Source organism: Chenopodium quinoa, unplaced genomic scaffold (genome assembly GCF_001683475.1).
Source record: "Chenopodium quinoa cultivar QQ74 unplaced genomic scaffold, ASM168347v1, whole genome shotgun sequence".
In the NCBI taxonomy this organism is placed as follows: domain Eukaryota; kingdom Viridiplantae; phylum Streptophyta; class Magnoliopsida; order Caryophyllales; family Amaranthaceae; genus Chenopodium; species Chenopodium quinoa.
The window spans coordinates 1,900,682-1,918,938 of NW_018744041.1; the positions used below are offsets into that span (position 1 = coordinate 1,900,682).

Genomic DNA, 18,257 nt, shown 5'->3' on the forward strand with positions numbered 1-18,257 from the left:
GTTTGGATTGTTGGAATTCAATAAAAATAGTTCGACTATTAAACAGGCAGAACTCGAAATCAATTGAATTTATCTCAAAAAATCCATTGAATATGGCTCATGATATACAAAGTACTCCCATCATAATTAATTTTTTACACGCTTATATTCAATCCTTGAGAGTCTAAACATTTCGCATAATTTCAAGAATAGAATAGCAAATCCTAACAGTGCTAATTGAAAACACTACTAAAGAGCAGAGTAAAAGCAACAATAATATCAAGCTGAGCTTGATCTTGAACTTCAAACCTAGCATTCAGGGATTTTAAGCCCTCTGTAGCTCCAAGAAAACGTATAGACACCTTGATTAAGCTTTAGGAAGAAATCCAATGGCCTGGGAATAGCTTCATGATTGTTCCACCCATTATCCAATTCAACTCCGAAGCTATCACGTTTGTTTGCTTAGCAATTAGAGTCACGGCTTCTCTTGCTTCTTTGTAACCACATTCGGAAACCACAAATGGAAAATCACTGCAATAGATAAATTGTTACTGAAACTTAGACTGCTTTGCTAGTTTCTAACCACATCCATTTATCTAGCATGATCAGAAACAGATTATACCTGCCCCACATAATTCTATTAGCACCAAAGCTCGAGATGATTTGAGAGAATGGAGAAGACAAGTCCTGGTATGGAAATGCCTCTCTCGAAATTCTGAACAAGGCACTGAATTTTACATGAACCTGATAATTTGACAAATTTCAGACTGAATAGTCAAACAAATGATTATGAAATGAAAATATGATATGTTTATCACTCCATACATTACAACAATCAGAACAAACTTTCATTAAAATCACTAGAATGTCAGCAGAGAAAATCAGAAAAAGAGCAATTTCTGTAGTGGTCAACTAGCAGAATAGCAGATGATGGTTGAGTTTGTGTAATTGTATGCTTCTTGGTCTAGAATGAAATGCAAGTGTTGTGGTAACAGTTAAACTAGGTTAACCTCGTATGCTTTTGTCCAAGTGTCAGACTTGGTATTATATAAATAATTCAATATTCTTGGTCTAGAATAAAGCGCAAGTTTCCATATGATGAGCAAGATTGCATATACAATATCTATATTTAATTATTAGGGTATGATGGGTACTTAAGGTGAAATGAAGAGTTTAAGTAACATAGCAACAGACCTAGGCTATATGAATTGCTTAAGAAGACATATAACTGATATGAGAAAAAAATTTCATATACAACTACCCCAGTTTCACCTGTGGAAATTGAGATAACTTCAACAGATTAGAGAAGGCCAAACTTTCATCGTCATTACTGCAATACAAACACAAGAAATCCAGGTTTTAGCAAGCCAAAAAAAGTGGAAGCTACTTGTGAAGAAATTTACCGACAACACTACGTTGGTGGCTTGCAGAAACCCATATGATCGATTAGCACAGTAGTTGTGGGGTATTCTGTACACAATTCCTCAATCTCAGAAAAATGCAGATTTAGACCCTGATAGTTCAACATTGAGTAAATATATGTCACAAATTTTAAATAAGTTCATTTCTTGCTGTTCCAAATAAAGACAACTATGTCCACAAATATGTGAAGTAGCATGAGGATGATGACTATAAGGGAGAAAAAGGGGGAAAGGGCATCAAAAGTCGAGCATTGTCAGTTGTAAGACCTTCATACACATGAAGCCTACTGGTACGCCAAGCTCTCCAGCCTTTGAAAACAGAGCCTTTCCTATCTTGTTTGTCATCTGCAGAAGTCAGCAATTAAAACATCTCATATCATGATTCATATAACATAGACATTACTAAGTACTACATAGTAGTAAAAGAGTTAAACTGTTAAGGACTTCAGTACATGAAAAAACATCAGAGATAATGATATGATAAGCTGAGAAGATGGGTACCTTCTCACCAGATGGCCATAGATATGGATTGAAACGAACTGCACAATAACCATCCTGACAAGGAAACAGCATTTTGTAAACAGGGATAACCGGACAACTAAAAGTTTAAACCACGGTACATCACTATCAGATCATCAGATAGATCAGTCACCTTGGAAACAAGATCCTCGAGTTGTCTAATCCCACTTCCATCATCTGCAGGATTTGCAAGGCAACATCCAGCAAATTTGGTGGGGTATTTCTTCAATATACTGAACAGAAGTAAGTAAAACACCAGTCAATGTGAAGAAAATGAAAATAAAGTAATAACATAAGTTAGTAAGACAAGTTTGGTACTTTGGTTGAAGTAACAAGATTAAGCTGCATATACAAAAGTTTTCTAATCCTCAGTATTTTCATAATTTCACTCATTTTAGGACTTTGTTATGCCAACTTACTAATTAGTAATTACTATGCAGCATCAATGAATGCCCGAATTTGCAATTCTAGGCTTCAACTTTTAATCCGATCAACCTAAGCATGATGTTGAATATCTAAATAGTTTTACACAGACCTTGTAACATAGGAATGGTCAAATTTGTGGTTAATTGGCTGCACAATTAAAGCACCATCTACAACTGCTTCATCCATACACTGTCAAAACCAAAGTATAAAATTAGTCACCATTTCATCTAAACAAACAACTAAAAAAAGAAAAAGGGGTATGCAACAACTCTTGCTTAACAATTTAAAGAAGCTAAATTTTAGCGAAGGCATGAAATTGAATAGACAGTCTCATACAAGAATTTGCTTCCCACAATTTTACCAAAATCTCAGTACTTTCATAATCTACATTCATCGCAAATGATAAGCTATGATCAAAATATTGCGTGGATGTCAACTAGCTTAGTTGGTTATAATATTCGAGGTGGTACCAAAACCCGAAATTGAATTGATTAGAACATCACAAGCATTCACTGATTGAAGATTTGATGTACATAACCTGGGAATCGTACCTCAAGCAAGAATTGAGCATGTCCAGGTAAGGTGGGTTCTTGGCCTGGGAAATAAGGGTATTTCTCTGCAGCCTTTTTCAGTAAAGAAATTATATACAATTTAAAAAAAAAAAAAAAAAAGAAAGAAACATTAAAATTAAACCCTTGAAATTATCTGAAAAATAAAGAAGAAAATTCAGGACATAAAAAAAAAAAAAAAAAAAAAAAAAAAAAAAAAAAAAAAAAAAGAGATTGACCTCTTGTGGAGAAGCCCAAACATGGAGGTGGGAATCAATGATTTTAGGAACATGAGCAACAGAGGACATTTTGGCTGCAAATACTTGAAAATGAGAAGAATTGGGAAGTGAGTGAGGTTTTAGTTTTGAGGTGAGGCCAATTTAGTTTGTTGCTGAGTTGATTAAAATACAAGGTTGCAGTCTCAATGCCATTGTTAAGTGTTTGGAGTAATTGATATTGCTGGTCGTCGTTAAAATTGATGGTAGGGTCGTTGATAAGGCCCACAAGGGCATGTAAACTTGTAAAGTGACCAATAGGCCCCAAATTTTATACTCCGTTCTATGTAGTCACTCCGTGTTTTAATATGTATTATCGTTTGACTTTTTTTTACTATTCACATAATGATTTTGACTTGATGAATTAATCGTGTCTTGACATGCGTATATAGCCAAGATGTAACACTTATTAAAACACGAAGGGAGTACTATTCGTTTTGTGTTAAAGGGCGTTCAAAATGTTTAGAATAACATATTGTAATCCTGCTCTACTTACTATTTTACTAATGCATAGGAATTCTATTAGGAGTGACTCCCGAAAATTATAGTGATTATTTTCTCTCCTCTTCTCTGGTGTAGGTTAACAGGCCATAGAAGATTACATCTTAGCTTGATTTAGGAATCATTTCATTTTTAGAGAGACAAGACGTGAGTTAAAGGCTTAAAGCCTCACAGACTGTAACATTTTTGTACGCCCGTTTTGGTTTTCCACCAGGCCTATTTTTTGTACTCATTTTCCATCATTTTATCGATACAAATTCGCTTATGTAAGTAAATTCGTATCAATAAAATCAAATCTTTTTTAGTAAAAAAAAAAAAAAAAAAAAAAAAAAAAAAAAAAAAAAAAAAAAAAAAAAAAGTGTATTGAACAAGGCAACAGACATTAGCTAAAACTTAATTATCGGAAATTCGGAATATTCTTATTAAATCACCCTCTCATTCCAAGGATATTTTTCAGAAGGAACAAACTATTTTAGTCCTCAACATTCAACATTGTCATTAACTCATTACCATAAGTCCATAAATCCATAGTACCATTACACCCGTACCAAATCTCTCTCTTCTTCGTCACTGTTTACTCGCACTGTCTAAAACCCATTTTCATACCTCGAGCTTCATCCATCAATGGCGGCTTCTTTCGCAATCCAAGTACAAACCCTAGAAATTTCTTACTCTTCTTTCCGATGATTGATTTAAATTTCTCACTGCTTGATCCTTGAATTTTTTTTCCAGGCAAATGTTACTTCTATCTCCGGCAAAAGAGACCTAGCTCCGATTAATTCCGTCGTTCGGAGTTCTCTCAAACTCTCAAGAATTTCTCTGTCGTCTTCTAATTCCATCGGTCACGTGTCCCTCACATGTTCTTCTCCTCCTTCTCTTCGCCGGAAACCTGGTTCTCTTACCACTGTTCGAGCTTCTGCTGAGGTGAGCTACTTCTTAATATTGTTTTGTCGTAATGTTCTTCTTCAATTGATGAATTTCTTGAGAGTTTGTTGAATTTGTGTAGGTTAAATTATGATTGTTTTAGTGTTTCGCATCATCAAGAATTAATAGTCACATATACTATTTTGTGATGTTTGTAACAAAAATTGTTGCTTCGCGTTTTTGATAATCAATACATTCATCGGTTGCAATGGAGTCTCCTGAAAATTAGAGTATCAAAATGTTTGTAACAATTTTTCTAATAATGTAATTTAAATTGAAATGAATTCTTACTATTTGCAGTGGAAGAGGTAATGTTTGATGATTGATTTCCCAATAATTTCCCTACGTTGATTTGAAAATGGTGAAACTGCGAAAGTATAATCTATGACAGTGTCTTACAATAAAATCATGATATGAGGCTTTGGAAAATGCGGCAAATAGGAGAATTTAATTGTTTATGAGATGATGTTATATGATACTCTAATTTGCAGGAGCCTCCATTGCAATCAAATGTGACAAATAAAGTGTATTTCGATATCAGCATTGGGAATCCGGTAGGGAAGTTGGTTGGTAGGATTGTGATTGGTCTCTTTGGTGAAGATGTGCCTCAAACTACTGAGAATTTCAGAGCTCTTTGCACAGGTGCATCTTTTGAAGCAGATCCTTGAATTACATTTGGTTGGTTGAGATTAAGTAATTAAAACTTTGATAAACTTTAGTAATTGTGTTTCTTTGTCTTTCAGGTGAGAAGGGCTTTGGTTACAAGGGTTCCTCGTTTCACCGTGTCATCAAGGATTTCATGATTCAGGGAGGAGATTTTGATAAAGGAAATGTATGTAAAGTTGTAAACTAAATCTCAGCTTCCACGATTTTATAATCTTCCATGGCATTTCTTCGCATGCTCTGCACATAACAGAAATCTATTTTTAGAATAAGGATGTATTTGGTGTTATTGTGATATGGTTATGTCTGCTAATGGGGGGATTATGGAGTCGACAGTTGTTCTATATAATATGTATATCTATGGTGATCTGCAATATTACTGAAGTATGAAATTTATTTACTGGAGGAAGAAAAAAAAATCTAAATTAGTAATTGAACCTTCCATTATAGCCTCTAAGCTGCATATTCAGAATTTTAGAAAATTATTGCCCACTTCTTCATAGCACTCATAGCAAGTAGCACCTTCAGATGTGAGCTAATTTTGATGGAATAAAAAAGAGTAATAAACAGGTTTTGTTGATTGACATCATAAAGCTTTAAGGTTTATAGGTTTTGGTATAATTTTAGACATTACTGTGAACTTTTTTAAGGGAAGCAGTGTACTTGTGGTCTTCGAGAATTTGAAGATCAAGACAGTTTCTACTTTCTAGAGCTCTAATATAGGGACTTTTAAAATCTGTAATTTTGGCATAATTCTCTGGAACTATAACAATATGTCCTTCCTCTTTACAAGTATAACCACAATCACGTGCTTGCTCTCTCCGTTGATGATATTTGTCATGCAACACAAAGGAAGCCCTTCTTGAGAGGGATGCTGCCACTGGTCCAATGCTATGGCATTTGCTGTTGTTATTTGTGGCAATGAATAAACTAGTTGCTGCCTTGCTGGAAGGTTCATGATTGAAGTAGTATGGTGTTCTGGTACAAAGACCCAAATTGCAGTTCATAAAAAACCTGTAGTTACTCTTTAAGGGGCTCTTTAAGGGGCCCTTAATATTGTTGTCAAGATTTGTTACATTGTTTGTGGACTTTGTAGCCATTGGGCCATAGCTTCCAAAACGGAAGAGGATTTACATATTTCTCTGAGTCTAGTTTATAGTCAGGTAGGCTCTGTTTCTGGTAATTAGTTTTGCCAAGAATTTCATGGGCATGGTTTCAAGGCTTGTAGACACTGCATAGCTAATAATCTTTATTGGTTGTGCATAGCTATTAATCTTTTCTTCTCAAAGTGCCTTAAATTTATGTGCTCATGTGTTCTTATCAATAGTTTGTTAGAGAATGGCTTCTACAGCTCTGCAATAATCTGATTGTTCTAAGGGATAATATATGTAAAAAGGACTTCTAATTGTTCTAAACCTAATACTAGCTCATTCCTTTTATATCATGAAGCAATATATGTACAAAATCTTTTCTCACTTGTATCTTTTTTTAGTGTAATAACTAATACGAAATAAATGTTAGTTGATCACATGTACTGTTGGACAAACAAAAAAATAAGAAACCACCAATGTTTTATAGGGTATAACTTCCCTTCATCAATGTTTCAATTCCTTATTTAGGCCTTTGTATAGCTAAAGGCCTAACGTTTAGTACATCTTCCGGTGTTATCTATGGTCTTGTGTATTGCTGGATGAACAAGAATAAAAGAAATCTCCAAGGGTCTTTAAGGCATAGCTTCCCCTCATCAATGTTTCAATTCCTTATTAGACCTTTGTATGGCTGAAGTTTTGCACTTCTTTCGTCCCAATTTATTTGTCCCATCTCCTTATTAGTTAATTTTTCTCTACTTTTTCTCGAGTTGGGTCCCACACTCATCTGCTCATTATTATCCTCTTTACCTTTTTACTCGCCTAAAATCCTGTATTCTTATGTAAAATTTAATGGCATATGTATAAAGGGAAAGAGTGAAGTCTAGGTTTAGAACGATACATGATGCTTCTTATTTTTGTGCATATATTGCTTCATGATAGCTTGAAGGCACCCATTATTTCTCCCTATCCCTTCTTTACTTTTGGGTGACACTCCTTTGTGTCATTTTAATAAAATAAAATACTAGTAAAATAAAATAAAATAAAAGAGAGAACATTATGGAGTATTATGGACTTCAAGCAACCAAAGTGGTCATGGTGATTAAGATTTCTTGTCCAATTATATTTTCCTAAAATTAATCTGCTTAAAATGTGGTGTATAACTTAAGAAATGGATCTTTTGGAAGCTTGAAGCCTGTTCAAGTCATTGTGTAACTTATAGCCCAGGACTCCCGAAATCCGCAGAGTACTTCGGCTGTTGTAGAAGTCCTCATGAACTTGGTTTACGGAGTATTATTGTCACAGACTTGTTTTTCTTAAAGGCTTAAAGAGTTAAAAGTCTTATATGGGCTCACAGTTGCAGGCAACTTCTAGGATGCATTGTATCACTAGAAACTTTTTGTCAGATATCTATCTTGACATTTGCGGAGATCTAACTGACATTTATGAGAATGATCAATAGGTTCTTAAGAGAATGCTTGGGATACTTCAGCTTATGTTGAGACAAATATAAAGTATCTACCACTTGTCACCCAAGCGGAGGGGATCTGACAAGTTGGGGGATCAAGATTCTAAGCTCCCTTCATCCCTTTTAGTTAGCTATATTTAACTATCACTTTGCTATTGATGGGTTATGTATATAGTCTATTGATACGGGTAGACTGACCAGATATTAGTTGGATTTAAACCATGTTCAATTAGTGGCCAATCCCTTATGTAGAGTTGATTGTTGAGAAGAAGCAATCATGTGGGCATATAGCTCTGCCAATCAACCTATTTAATCATATTTCTGCGTACCTTCACGCATGCTGGTGCACTACAACTGCGGTATAGTTAAATTTTTCTGTAGATTAGCTGCTAGTTTTCACCTGAAACCTGAAGGCCCTTGCCTTACTACGTTGTTAAGATTTCAGGATAATCGGTAGGTGTGTAAAGATATATAAGAGTATTGGCAGGATTGTGAATTGACTCCTCACTGGAAATTATGTGGAGGAATGAATTGAAACCTTATTTTTGGGAGACAAGAACTTGAAATTCACCTCTTGAACTGCTAGACCTTTTCATATTTACCACTGGACCTACCCATCTAATGATCTTGACTGTAGGTGGCCAATAATCCCCCCCCCCCGGTTAACCAATAATCCTTTGGGTGCCTTGCTTGGTATATTGAGTGGAACTTGTAATGTTGAGCGTTTTTGTCATTGAATGCATTTTAAGGAGATGTAGACCTTGTCATACAATATGGAAAAATAGCCTTCCCCCCTTGGACTCATGAGCACAAAGTAATAATATTGACATTACTTAATTTTACTTTGTAATGTTGCTTTAACAACCAATATTTTTGTAGAGGTGGATGATGCAATGGCCGAGGGACATCTCGTTCATATTTTACTTCACCTTATACTTTCTTAGTAACTTTAAGTTGGCAGTCACCTATCATAAAGTAATGATGTTTTCTATCATGAGGACTAAATTACAGCTTTATAAGTCAGCGTATCTTAGTTCATGATGACCCACTTTATGGCTGAATGCTTACTAGAAGAGATCTTTGTTCAATTGTTCTCTTTATTATTTGCATGGCACTATAGCAGTATATAGCCTATATTTCCTCTGTATGGAGCCTACTAAGAGAATAGTTTGTGGTTAATTATTAGCAGTCATTCGTTTTTCTGCAAGAACTCTGAATGTGGATCTATTTATTTATATATTTTTATATATTAATTTTATTGCAGGGAACTGGAGGTAAAAGCATCTATGGCCGTACATTTAAGGATGAGAACTTCAAGCGTAAGTTGACAGTGGTTCAGGACTATAATTTTGAAGTATTTCTTGATTTATTAAGCTGTAGTGCTGTACGGGAAATTATCGGCTTTACGAGTTATGGTTTTGAAGTTCTTGCTGTGCTATGTCATATCTCATGAATATGTGATTTGTTTTTGGAATTTCTGCAGTGTCTCATACTGGTCCCGGAATTGTTAGCATGGCCAATGCAGGCCCCAATACTAATGGCAGCCAATTTTTTATATGCACTGCTAAGGTACTATATACCTTTGACATTTACATTTTAAAATTTTTGATCCAGCAATCTCTTTTGGCTATTAACAAAATATAATTTCAATCACCTCATTTGAATCATTTGAATCCATGAATATATATTGATGTGCTTCCCCAAGTGTCTCAATTGTCAGTTTGTATCCTGCCAACCCCTGGGTCGGGAAAAGTCAAAGTTGGAACCATTTACTCCAAATGGCATTATCCAACTGTGGGTTGCTGACAATAATTTCAGATTTTCAGATGTGACAATTTGTATCTAAGGTTAAATCTGTAATTAAGGTTTGATTGGTCTTTGAAAATAGTTTTTTTGTTTAGGAGTAAGGGGCACCTTCTCCATGGCTTAATACTGTGTAGCTTTGAATATTCAGTTCTGCCTTATTATACAAACACATAGGTCAGATGGAAATGCATACCTCATAAGTCATAACAGCTAAGTAATTCCAACTGAAATATGGACCTACATCAATACAAACTATTTTTTGTAGATGAAATACATGTTATGTATTGAAGTAATTGATCTATAATTAAAATTTTCTTTTATAAATGTACTTTTTCCGTGGTTGCATCACTTTCCTAAAAAAGTCGTTTTAAATTAGTTGCATTTCTTTCCTTTTTAACTAATTAATTCTCTCTCTCTCTTTTCCACCACATGGGCCCCATTTATTTTTTCTCTCTACTCTAAAAATTGTCTAGGAGTCCGTGAAATCTAAAGTGATGCAACAGAAAAAAAATGAAATATATATTTTTAAAATCGAAAAATGATTGAAATTTGAAAAGTTTGAATGAGAAAATTAGTGTGTGCATCATTTACTTGGGGAGAGAAAGGTGGAGTGGCCCGAAAAAGGGTTTGTGGAAAGATGAACTATTGAAGGTATGAAGCCATAAAGGGGAACATGATTATGGTTGTAACCTTTGTATTTTAATAATAATAATTAAGGGGAAAAAATAGGGAGGTGACACATAAAGGGGACCACATGGCATCATAGCATGTTCACTTCCAATTTATTAAATATAGGCAAATATAGTATCGATGGGTGTTTTGTATTTCGTTGATTCTTGCGCATGGTAGAACTATTGTAGTCCGATTAAGGATTGCTATGATCGTAACTACGGTGAAGCATGGGTATCGAGTATCAACGCTTGATCCACCCAACCAGATCCATGGAGTGTATCTATATGAGACTGCAGATGAACCCCTAGTGAGCTAATAGACAACAATGAGACTGGCTAAAACTAACGTAGGTTATATGGGAAGGCTTTTGGGGTCACCAACTCACCATGACCAAATCAACCATGCTGGAAGAACTAAAGGCGTCTTAGGGAGTGTTGTATAGACCTTTTGGGGCCATGCTGAAACTTAATCAGGGTTATGGGAGGAGGTTCCCTATGGTTTCATGGGACTTGGCTATCATACATAACACTAATGCACGAACAATATGGTATTGAAAAGACTTAGAGGCAGTGTCTTGAGGCGAAGTGTAAATTTTATAATAATTTGCTAGACTTAAAGCCATTTTCGGCAAGCTCTGATCCTAAAGGATGTAGGGTCCAGACTTTCTCCTTGCAAGCCTTGTTTGAAGGAAATAATTCATGCCTCAAAAACTTTTGGGGTCACCACTACCACTGAAACCATCCCGAGAGAACTCAAGGCATCATTGGGAGGTGTAGGCAATATTAATGATAAGACTCGATATTATGGTACTACAACCCAACCATTAAGGACTTTGGGTTCAGAAAAGCCCCTAGGGGACCCTATCAAGTTAAATTTGCAGGAGTAATAATTCACACCCCATTAGACGGTTACAGATCTAGTGCTTAAACTTAATGGTGCTATAGGGAAAGCTCTTTGGGTCATACTACACGATAAGAATGGTGTAGAAATGATACACCACATTGAGGCATACTGGAATTCTGGAAGCCAGCAGGAATTGTTCATTAGACATGGTAAGGGACTAAGGGTCCTGTAACCCATGGCATACTGGAATTCTGGAAGCCAGCAGGAATTGTTCATTAGACATGGTGAGGGTCCTGTAACCCAAGGCATACTGGAATTCTGGAAACCATATTGAGGCATACTGGAATTCTGAAAACACCATAGTGAGGCATAATAGTTCCTGATATACAATGGAAGCTTCCTGTGATCACTAGAGGCTCTGTGCCATCATGTTTCATAGTATGTTCTCTAGTTATTGACAAGCCTTAGAGTTAAGTGTTCCCAGCATTGATTCCCGATAAAAAAAAAAAAAAAAGGTGTTCCCAGCATTGATAAAGCCTCAAGAAGTTGCCTACGTACTAATGTACCATGGTGCATTGACATTGTAGTCGGCAAGTCGCACCTCAAACAATCTCAGTCCAATGCCTTTTGATATTACCTAACCTTACCCCATCTATGGCTAAAGAGTCCTTTCTTGCTACTAATGTTTAGCGCCAACGGATTATTTATCATGGCTTTCCTTTCATATAACAGCAGGAGCACTAGGAAACCATTAGTTTTGCTTCACTTGTGTATGACTATGCATATGTAGGCTAAATGTCTTGTAAAATCCTCTGCTTTATAGCACAGCTAAGGTTTTAATTTATAGACCCTGGAGTCTACAGGTGCATGCTTCCATGTTTGTAATGTTGAACTCTTTTTTTTCATAATTGCAAAATTTTTGGGACGCATGGGTGGATTTTGGTGTGTTCGGAAGATGAGGGGCCTTTTGCAGAGTTGGTGAAAAATATTCATAAAATAGCCTTTGTGTGAACCACACATTTCTCCTATATCTGCAATTTCTGGTATTCTTGCTGCTGAAAAGTACTAGTTATCAATTATCACCTGGGGACATATTAAATTTAGCTTCGTTCATTTTGTAATGTTGTGTTAGCCTCAGTGTCTCAATATCTAGAGGAATCTTTCCTATAGGTATTTCATGCTTCTGATAATCTTACAGTTGCAGCAAGTTTAGCATCTTTGCACCAGCCCCCAAGGGGTTAGGTGCATTATGTAGCAGATGGAGCAAGTCCTTTGATTAAGATACTTATGTGGAGTTGGAGAGTAGTGTTTACCTTATCTACTTTATTTTAACTGTCATACCCCTGTAATTGTAGATTTGTAGCTGACAAACAATGCTCTTCCTGTGCTTTCCAAGCTTTGAGATCAGAGATGTGTTACTTTTTGTACTAATTTTGATTTATCTACTGACAGACTCCATGGCTGAATCAGAGGCATGTAGTCTTTGGACAGGTTCTGGAAGGCATGGACGTAGTTAGGCTCATTGAATCACAGGAGACAGACAGAGGTGACCGTCCAAGGAAGAGGGTTGTCATCAGTGATTGTGGAGAGCTTCCAGCAGTATGATGCATAAATTTGTGGTGTCTGAATGATATACCTCATGCTGCAGGCTTAAGTTTTGCCATTTCTTTTACATTAGAAGGCTTTATTCTTTACATGATTAGCCTGTTAGTGCACGTCTCTCTATTCCCTAGTTTTTGCCGGTATAGAGAATTCAGTAAATTTAGACATCTTGGTTGATGTATCAGACACTAGAGAGCGTACACTACATTTTAGCCATCTCATAGAGATCTTTTTGGTGGATTAGTATTGTGTACTGATGTCCATATTGCTCTTGTAAAATGTTTACTTGGTGATCTATGAATGATGCAGATTGCACTTTTAGAAATTTCCTGTTCTATTTTTTTCCACACAGTAACAGGCGCTTCCAGACGTCAATTGATGAATGCATAACTGGATAATTTCGTGATTATATCTATCTATTCCCCCCCCCCCCCCTTTTAGGGTAATACCACACAGGTACTGTATGTTCCGCATATGCTATGGAATTAAAATATAGCACCTATCTATAGTAAAACCTTAGATTGGACCTCTATCTGGTCAAATGGTCAATGTCCTACTAATTCATCTTTTCATCAAAGTTCATTTTTTATTTTTTATTTTCTATAATCATTTTTGGAAAGAGAAAGTAGTGGCAATATGAATAATGATAATGTACGAAGTATAATAAAACATGGTTTTATAAGTTAATTCAAGTGTGATTGACAAAAGCACATAACTATCTCCTTAAAAATAATTATTTTTCTCTTTCAAATGCTACTCCATCGGTCCATTGTAGCTTGTAAGATACTAAAATATGTAACATATTATCTGCCAAAAAAGTAACAGTTTAACCCCTTTTTTTTAAAAAAAGCAAGTAACAGTTTAACTTATTCATTACTCCCTTGTTTACGGCCCCATGTAATCAAATATTACTCTGTACTATAGAAAATTAGAAAGTGATCAAATAATACAATAAAATGAGGGAATTTTTTGCTTTTCCTAATAAATTGTCATTTTGTATTTTATTTACTACTTTAGATATCACACACACACAAAATAACTGTATTATTGATTGAAAAGGATTCTTATCACAAGAAGTATATTGCATCGGTTTTACAATTTAAGCAATATTTAGGGCCTTTTCAGATTTACTTAATTTCAGTTTAGTTCAATTCAGTTCCAATCAGTTTAGTTCAGTAAATGTGAACAGGCTCATAGACTGCTTTGTCAAGCTACAACTTTAATCATTAATTTTTGTAAATATTTATTTAGTAAAATATAATTAGAAAAATTATATATTGAAAATATATGTTGAAAGAAATTTTATTATTACATATTACTCGTAGTACTATAATAAGAAAAAAGTGTACATAAATAGCGTAAAAAAGTCAAACAATGCATGTATTGTGAAACGGAGATAATATGATTTGGATTCCAAAAAAGGACAAACCAATATGAAATTTAGAATTCACGAATCTTCCCTCCCATTGTCCTGGTGTTGATTGTGGAGATGTCAGATCCTCCAACAATTGGGAGTCGTCTTCTAACATAACTACACCTTTTAAGTACCCTTCATTCATTCATTCATTCATTCATTCAAGTTGGTGAATGTAGGCCATCTTTTGAGCTGTCTATCCTTATAATAAAACTAGTAAATACTAAGCTAAAGCCCACTATAAGAATGTAGGCCCACCCATTTGATCTGATTCAGGATTCTTGAAAGTGGCTTTTTCTTTTGTTTTTGCACATTTTAGTGTTATTAATTAATTTATCATGGTAGAGATCTATCACTAGTTAACAAAAGAAATCTAATATTTTAGGCACGTGATCCAAAGAGAGGGAGTATGTCATGCCAATTATATAAGTATTCTATTTTAATAAACAATTAACAGTGAGTGATAAATACGTTGGTATAAAAAAGTAACGGCAAATTCAAATATGAGATGGCTTTAAATTAAAATCAATATTACTTATTGTATCTCATAATTTCATTTTCATATAGTGAATTTTTACTTCTTAGTACGTTATGAGATTATTGCATTATCTAAAATTTTGTTCTTAAAAAGATGATAGGTACATTTATCAAAAACATTAAGATATGTATTAATTTTCTTCTTCAAACGTCATTGCTTTATTATATCTACTCCCTTAACATCATAGACACTTGCCAATAGAACAAATCTATATGAAATATGAAACAACCAATTTGATTAAAAAAAATAAATTATTGAAGACTTAATTTATTTTTTATACTTTATCTTGATAACAATCCACTCACATAAATAAATTGTAATTTTTGAGTTGTGATTCTCATATACTGAGATAAAAATAAATGACAACTAATCAAGTTAGTTAAAATGTTAAGGTCGTATTCAAACCTTAATAAATTTAATCATCAATATTATTCATATCGATATGTATTTTTAGAATAACTAATTTTGCTAATCTTTAGTGGAAAAAAATTAACAAGATAGTAAGAGTCTATTCTGATACGATTATTTTCATTTCAGTTCAGTTTAGCTCCAATAAGTTAAGTTCGGTTCAGGTGAGTTCAGCTCCTAATTTCCTTCTCTTATAAAATATTCAATTCGGTTTAACTCTAATAAGTTCGGTTCAGTTCAGTTCAGTTCAGCTCTAATAAGTTCAATTCAACTCAAGTCTAATAAGTTCAATTCAATCAATCAGAATAGACCCTAAGTCTTATATTAACATTAATAAGCGTAAAATGTCGATTAAAAAAAATTACAAAACGAGTATGTTACATTTAATTACTCTAGTGTAGAGGAAAAGAAGTCTACAATTACACATGATTGAAACTAATGCTATGAGTCGCTAGTACATTTATAGCATGGTGATCTATCACTTAATGAAAGAATCAGGGAAGAGCTAACCAACCAGTATATAATTCTATAATTATTGCAAAGACAAAAGTCAGAACACGTGCTTCGAAGAAGATTGAAAGGATTTTTTGGCGGGCCATGATTTCAAACAGCTTGTATTAATTAATTTAAAAAAAGAACAATTAAAAAAATAATAAACACTGTAATATGGGTAGTCCAAATTGACAATTAAAGCCCGCCCATTATTTCAGAAACCCGGATTGTCGGGCATATCGAGAGTGATGCAGAAACTGACACGCGTACTGAGATGTTTGCTGGTATCATCTTTTGACATTTTTTTTTGAGAAAGGATCATCTTCAGACTGTGTGATTGTGTGAATCAGCTTTTCCACCTAACAGTCTGCCCACTAGACAAAGATTCTTGTCGGTAGACTTTTTATTACTCACTCTACTATAGCCTTGTTATTTTGAGTTCTTGTGGTATGCTGTGATCTGTTCTACTTTGTCAAAATTTATTCTGCTTTGCCAAGTAATATTCCGTAATAGTTTATTTGACTTATATTTATTCTACTCTATTGACATCTGATCTGTTCTGCTAAAATCTACTCTGCTTTACTCAAAAGCTCACCCTTTGGGCTATTACTAATTTACTCCATCTATCTATTTTTTTTGGTGTTCCATCCGGTTCAGCCTTTGGGCTGATTCGGATTCGGGAATCATCTATCTATTTAGTAAGGACATCCTAAATACTCTCCCTGACCTATACTATAGTGTCTATCTATTACGACTTGTATGGTATTTAGACTTTTATGCAATTTCGTTGATAAACAGTATATTGGAATACACCTTAATGTCTAACCTTGCCAAATTTGAAAATGTTATCACGATGCTAAACTCAAAGGCTATTCATACTTTTGCATCAATTTTAAGAATGTTTTTTCTAAAATGAAGTGAATGGATGGGGAGTCCCTAAAGTTATAAAAGTTGGTTTGAAATCATAACATCAGATCTTGCTGGTCTTCTAAAACCTCCAGAATGAATTTTGGTGCAAATATATGGCTATTTCGATAACCCACAAGTCCACAACGTTTGTAGTCAAGAGTTGCTAGAGTTACAATCACAAAAGGGGCTCTAGGGGTTCCGATAATAAAGAACAAACGCATTGCAATTTGCAAGCATGTAGCTTAGATATACTCCGTAGCATTCTTATAACTGAAACTTGGTTACTTCCAAAAATCATTAACTAATATGCATGCATGATTAAGAATCTTAACAAAACCTAACAACATTAATTTGATTTTTTAAAAAACAAAATTACTGTATTATTCATGCATTTCTTTCTTTTTTTCGAGGAATTATTCATGCATTACTTCAATTTAAATCAAGTTTCATATTTTTGGTTGACGATTTCAATATTTTAGTAAGTGAAGCTAGAAAATTTTCAATATTCAATAATATAATGCGTTGTGACTTGTTTACCCAATCCTTCCAGAATGATCACCCAGCCGCCCACTTGTAGGCATCGGATAAGCTCGTGATGACATGCACACTTTGCTTAGTATGAGATCATGCAACACTTAATAGAACATATAACAATTGTATTTTAGTAATTTAAAAAAACCAATTGATTGAATTTAATTTTAAATCTTGTTTTTAAGATATAGCATAGGTTGTTGTCAATTATTTTAAATTAAATAGCTAGGTATTACGATATATACAATTCTTAGATTTTGTTTGGTTCTGATTTTGTGTTAAATTATTTTACTTTATCAATTAACATTTACACTTTTATATTCTTAAATATAATTATTGATTGACTATGCTATAACCGTTGATATAAAAGAATTCATGAAGATAAAATAAAATGCACTCACCGTGAAAGACCTTTAACATTATAATTAAAATTAATGGTATATTTTACTCATACTTTTACCTTAGTGAAACCACCAACATTTTTTTGAGCACGTAAAGAATATGTAGTTAGATACTTAGATTCATTAATTCCAATATCTAGTTTTAGAACATTAGTTTTTTTTTTATATTTAATTTTTATATAACAAGCTAAATATATTTATATTTTATGACGTGTTTTAAACGCTTTAAAAAGTCAAAGAAGACAAATAAATACTCCGTAAAAAAAATACGCGTGTGGTGCGGATTATCTTATTTTGTTACACTATTTAAAATAAAAATAAAGGGTTGTTCTACCTTATTTTTTTAAAAAATAAAAATTTATTGTGGTTGGTACATAATTGCATCAATCTGAAAAGGCAATGATGTACCAAATAAAAAAGTCTTCCAAATGTGGAGGACATCTTTAATTTTGGTCAAGTTCTGGAATCCAAATTGGCCACTTTCGGTTATTTGGATGGGACTCCATTTAACCTCAGACTGAAAACTTGAAAAATAAATAACAGTTTTAATTTTTATTTTTTGTAAGGAAACAAATGGAAGTAATTAACAAGCTCAGTGATTTTTATTTATTTTTTTTTCTTTTGGAATCTTTATCAGTATTCAGTTAGCGCAGTTTGCTGCACTATTTGGATTGCTGACTCGTTGCTTTGCTCATCATCACATCCATGATTCTTGTCATCATTGCTTTTAAATTTCCAGTCAAAGTGTATATACGAGTAACATTGTATACCATACTTTGCTAATGCACATTTTAGGTTTTCAACCATAAGTTGAAGGTTTAATCTCTAT

General features: G+C 34.0%; 2 protein-coding genes across 2 annotated transcripts; one reads left to right on the top strand and one right to left on the bottom strand.

The window, feature by feature from the left end:
- Window positions 1–53: 53 nt before the first annotated feature.
- LOC110690513 (4-sulfomuconolactone hydrolase-like) lies at window positions 54–3,372 on the bottom strand. The gene is made up of 10 exons (XM_021867364.1): window positions 3,133–3,372; window positions 2,897–2,968; window positions 2,455–2,534; window positions 2,053–2,152; window positions 1,902–1,955; window positions 1,668–1,745; window positions 1,395–1,492; window positions 1,252–1,309; window positions 602–723; window positions 54–510 (listed from the first exon to the last, which is right to left on the bottom strand). The coding sequence occupies exons 1-10, from the start codon at window positions 3,199–3,201 to the stop codon at window positions 354–356; spliced, it is 888 nt and encodes a 295-aa protein (XP_021723056.1). The 5' UTR covers window positions 3,202–3,372; the 3' UTR covers window positions 54–353.
- A 663-nt stretch (window positions 3,373–4,035) lies between these two features.
- Window positions 4,036–13,080, top strand: LOC110690514 (photosynthetic NDH subunit of lumenal location 5, chloroplastic-like). The gene is made up of 7 exons (XM_021867365.1): window positions 4,036–4,317; window positions 4,402–4,593; window positions 5,085–5,235; window positions 5,337–5,425; window positions 9,077–9,131; window positions 9,296–9,381; window positions 12,586–13,080. Exons 1-7 carry the CDS (start codon window positions 4,294–4,296, stop codon window positions 12,736–12,738), a joined length of 750 nt encoding a protein of 249 aa, XP_021723057.1. The 5' UTR covers window positions 4,036–4,293; the 3' UTR covers window positions 12,739–13,080.
- The last annotated feature ends 5,177 nt before the right edge of the window (window positions 13,081–18,257 follow it).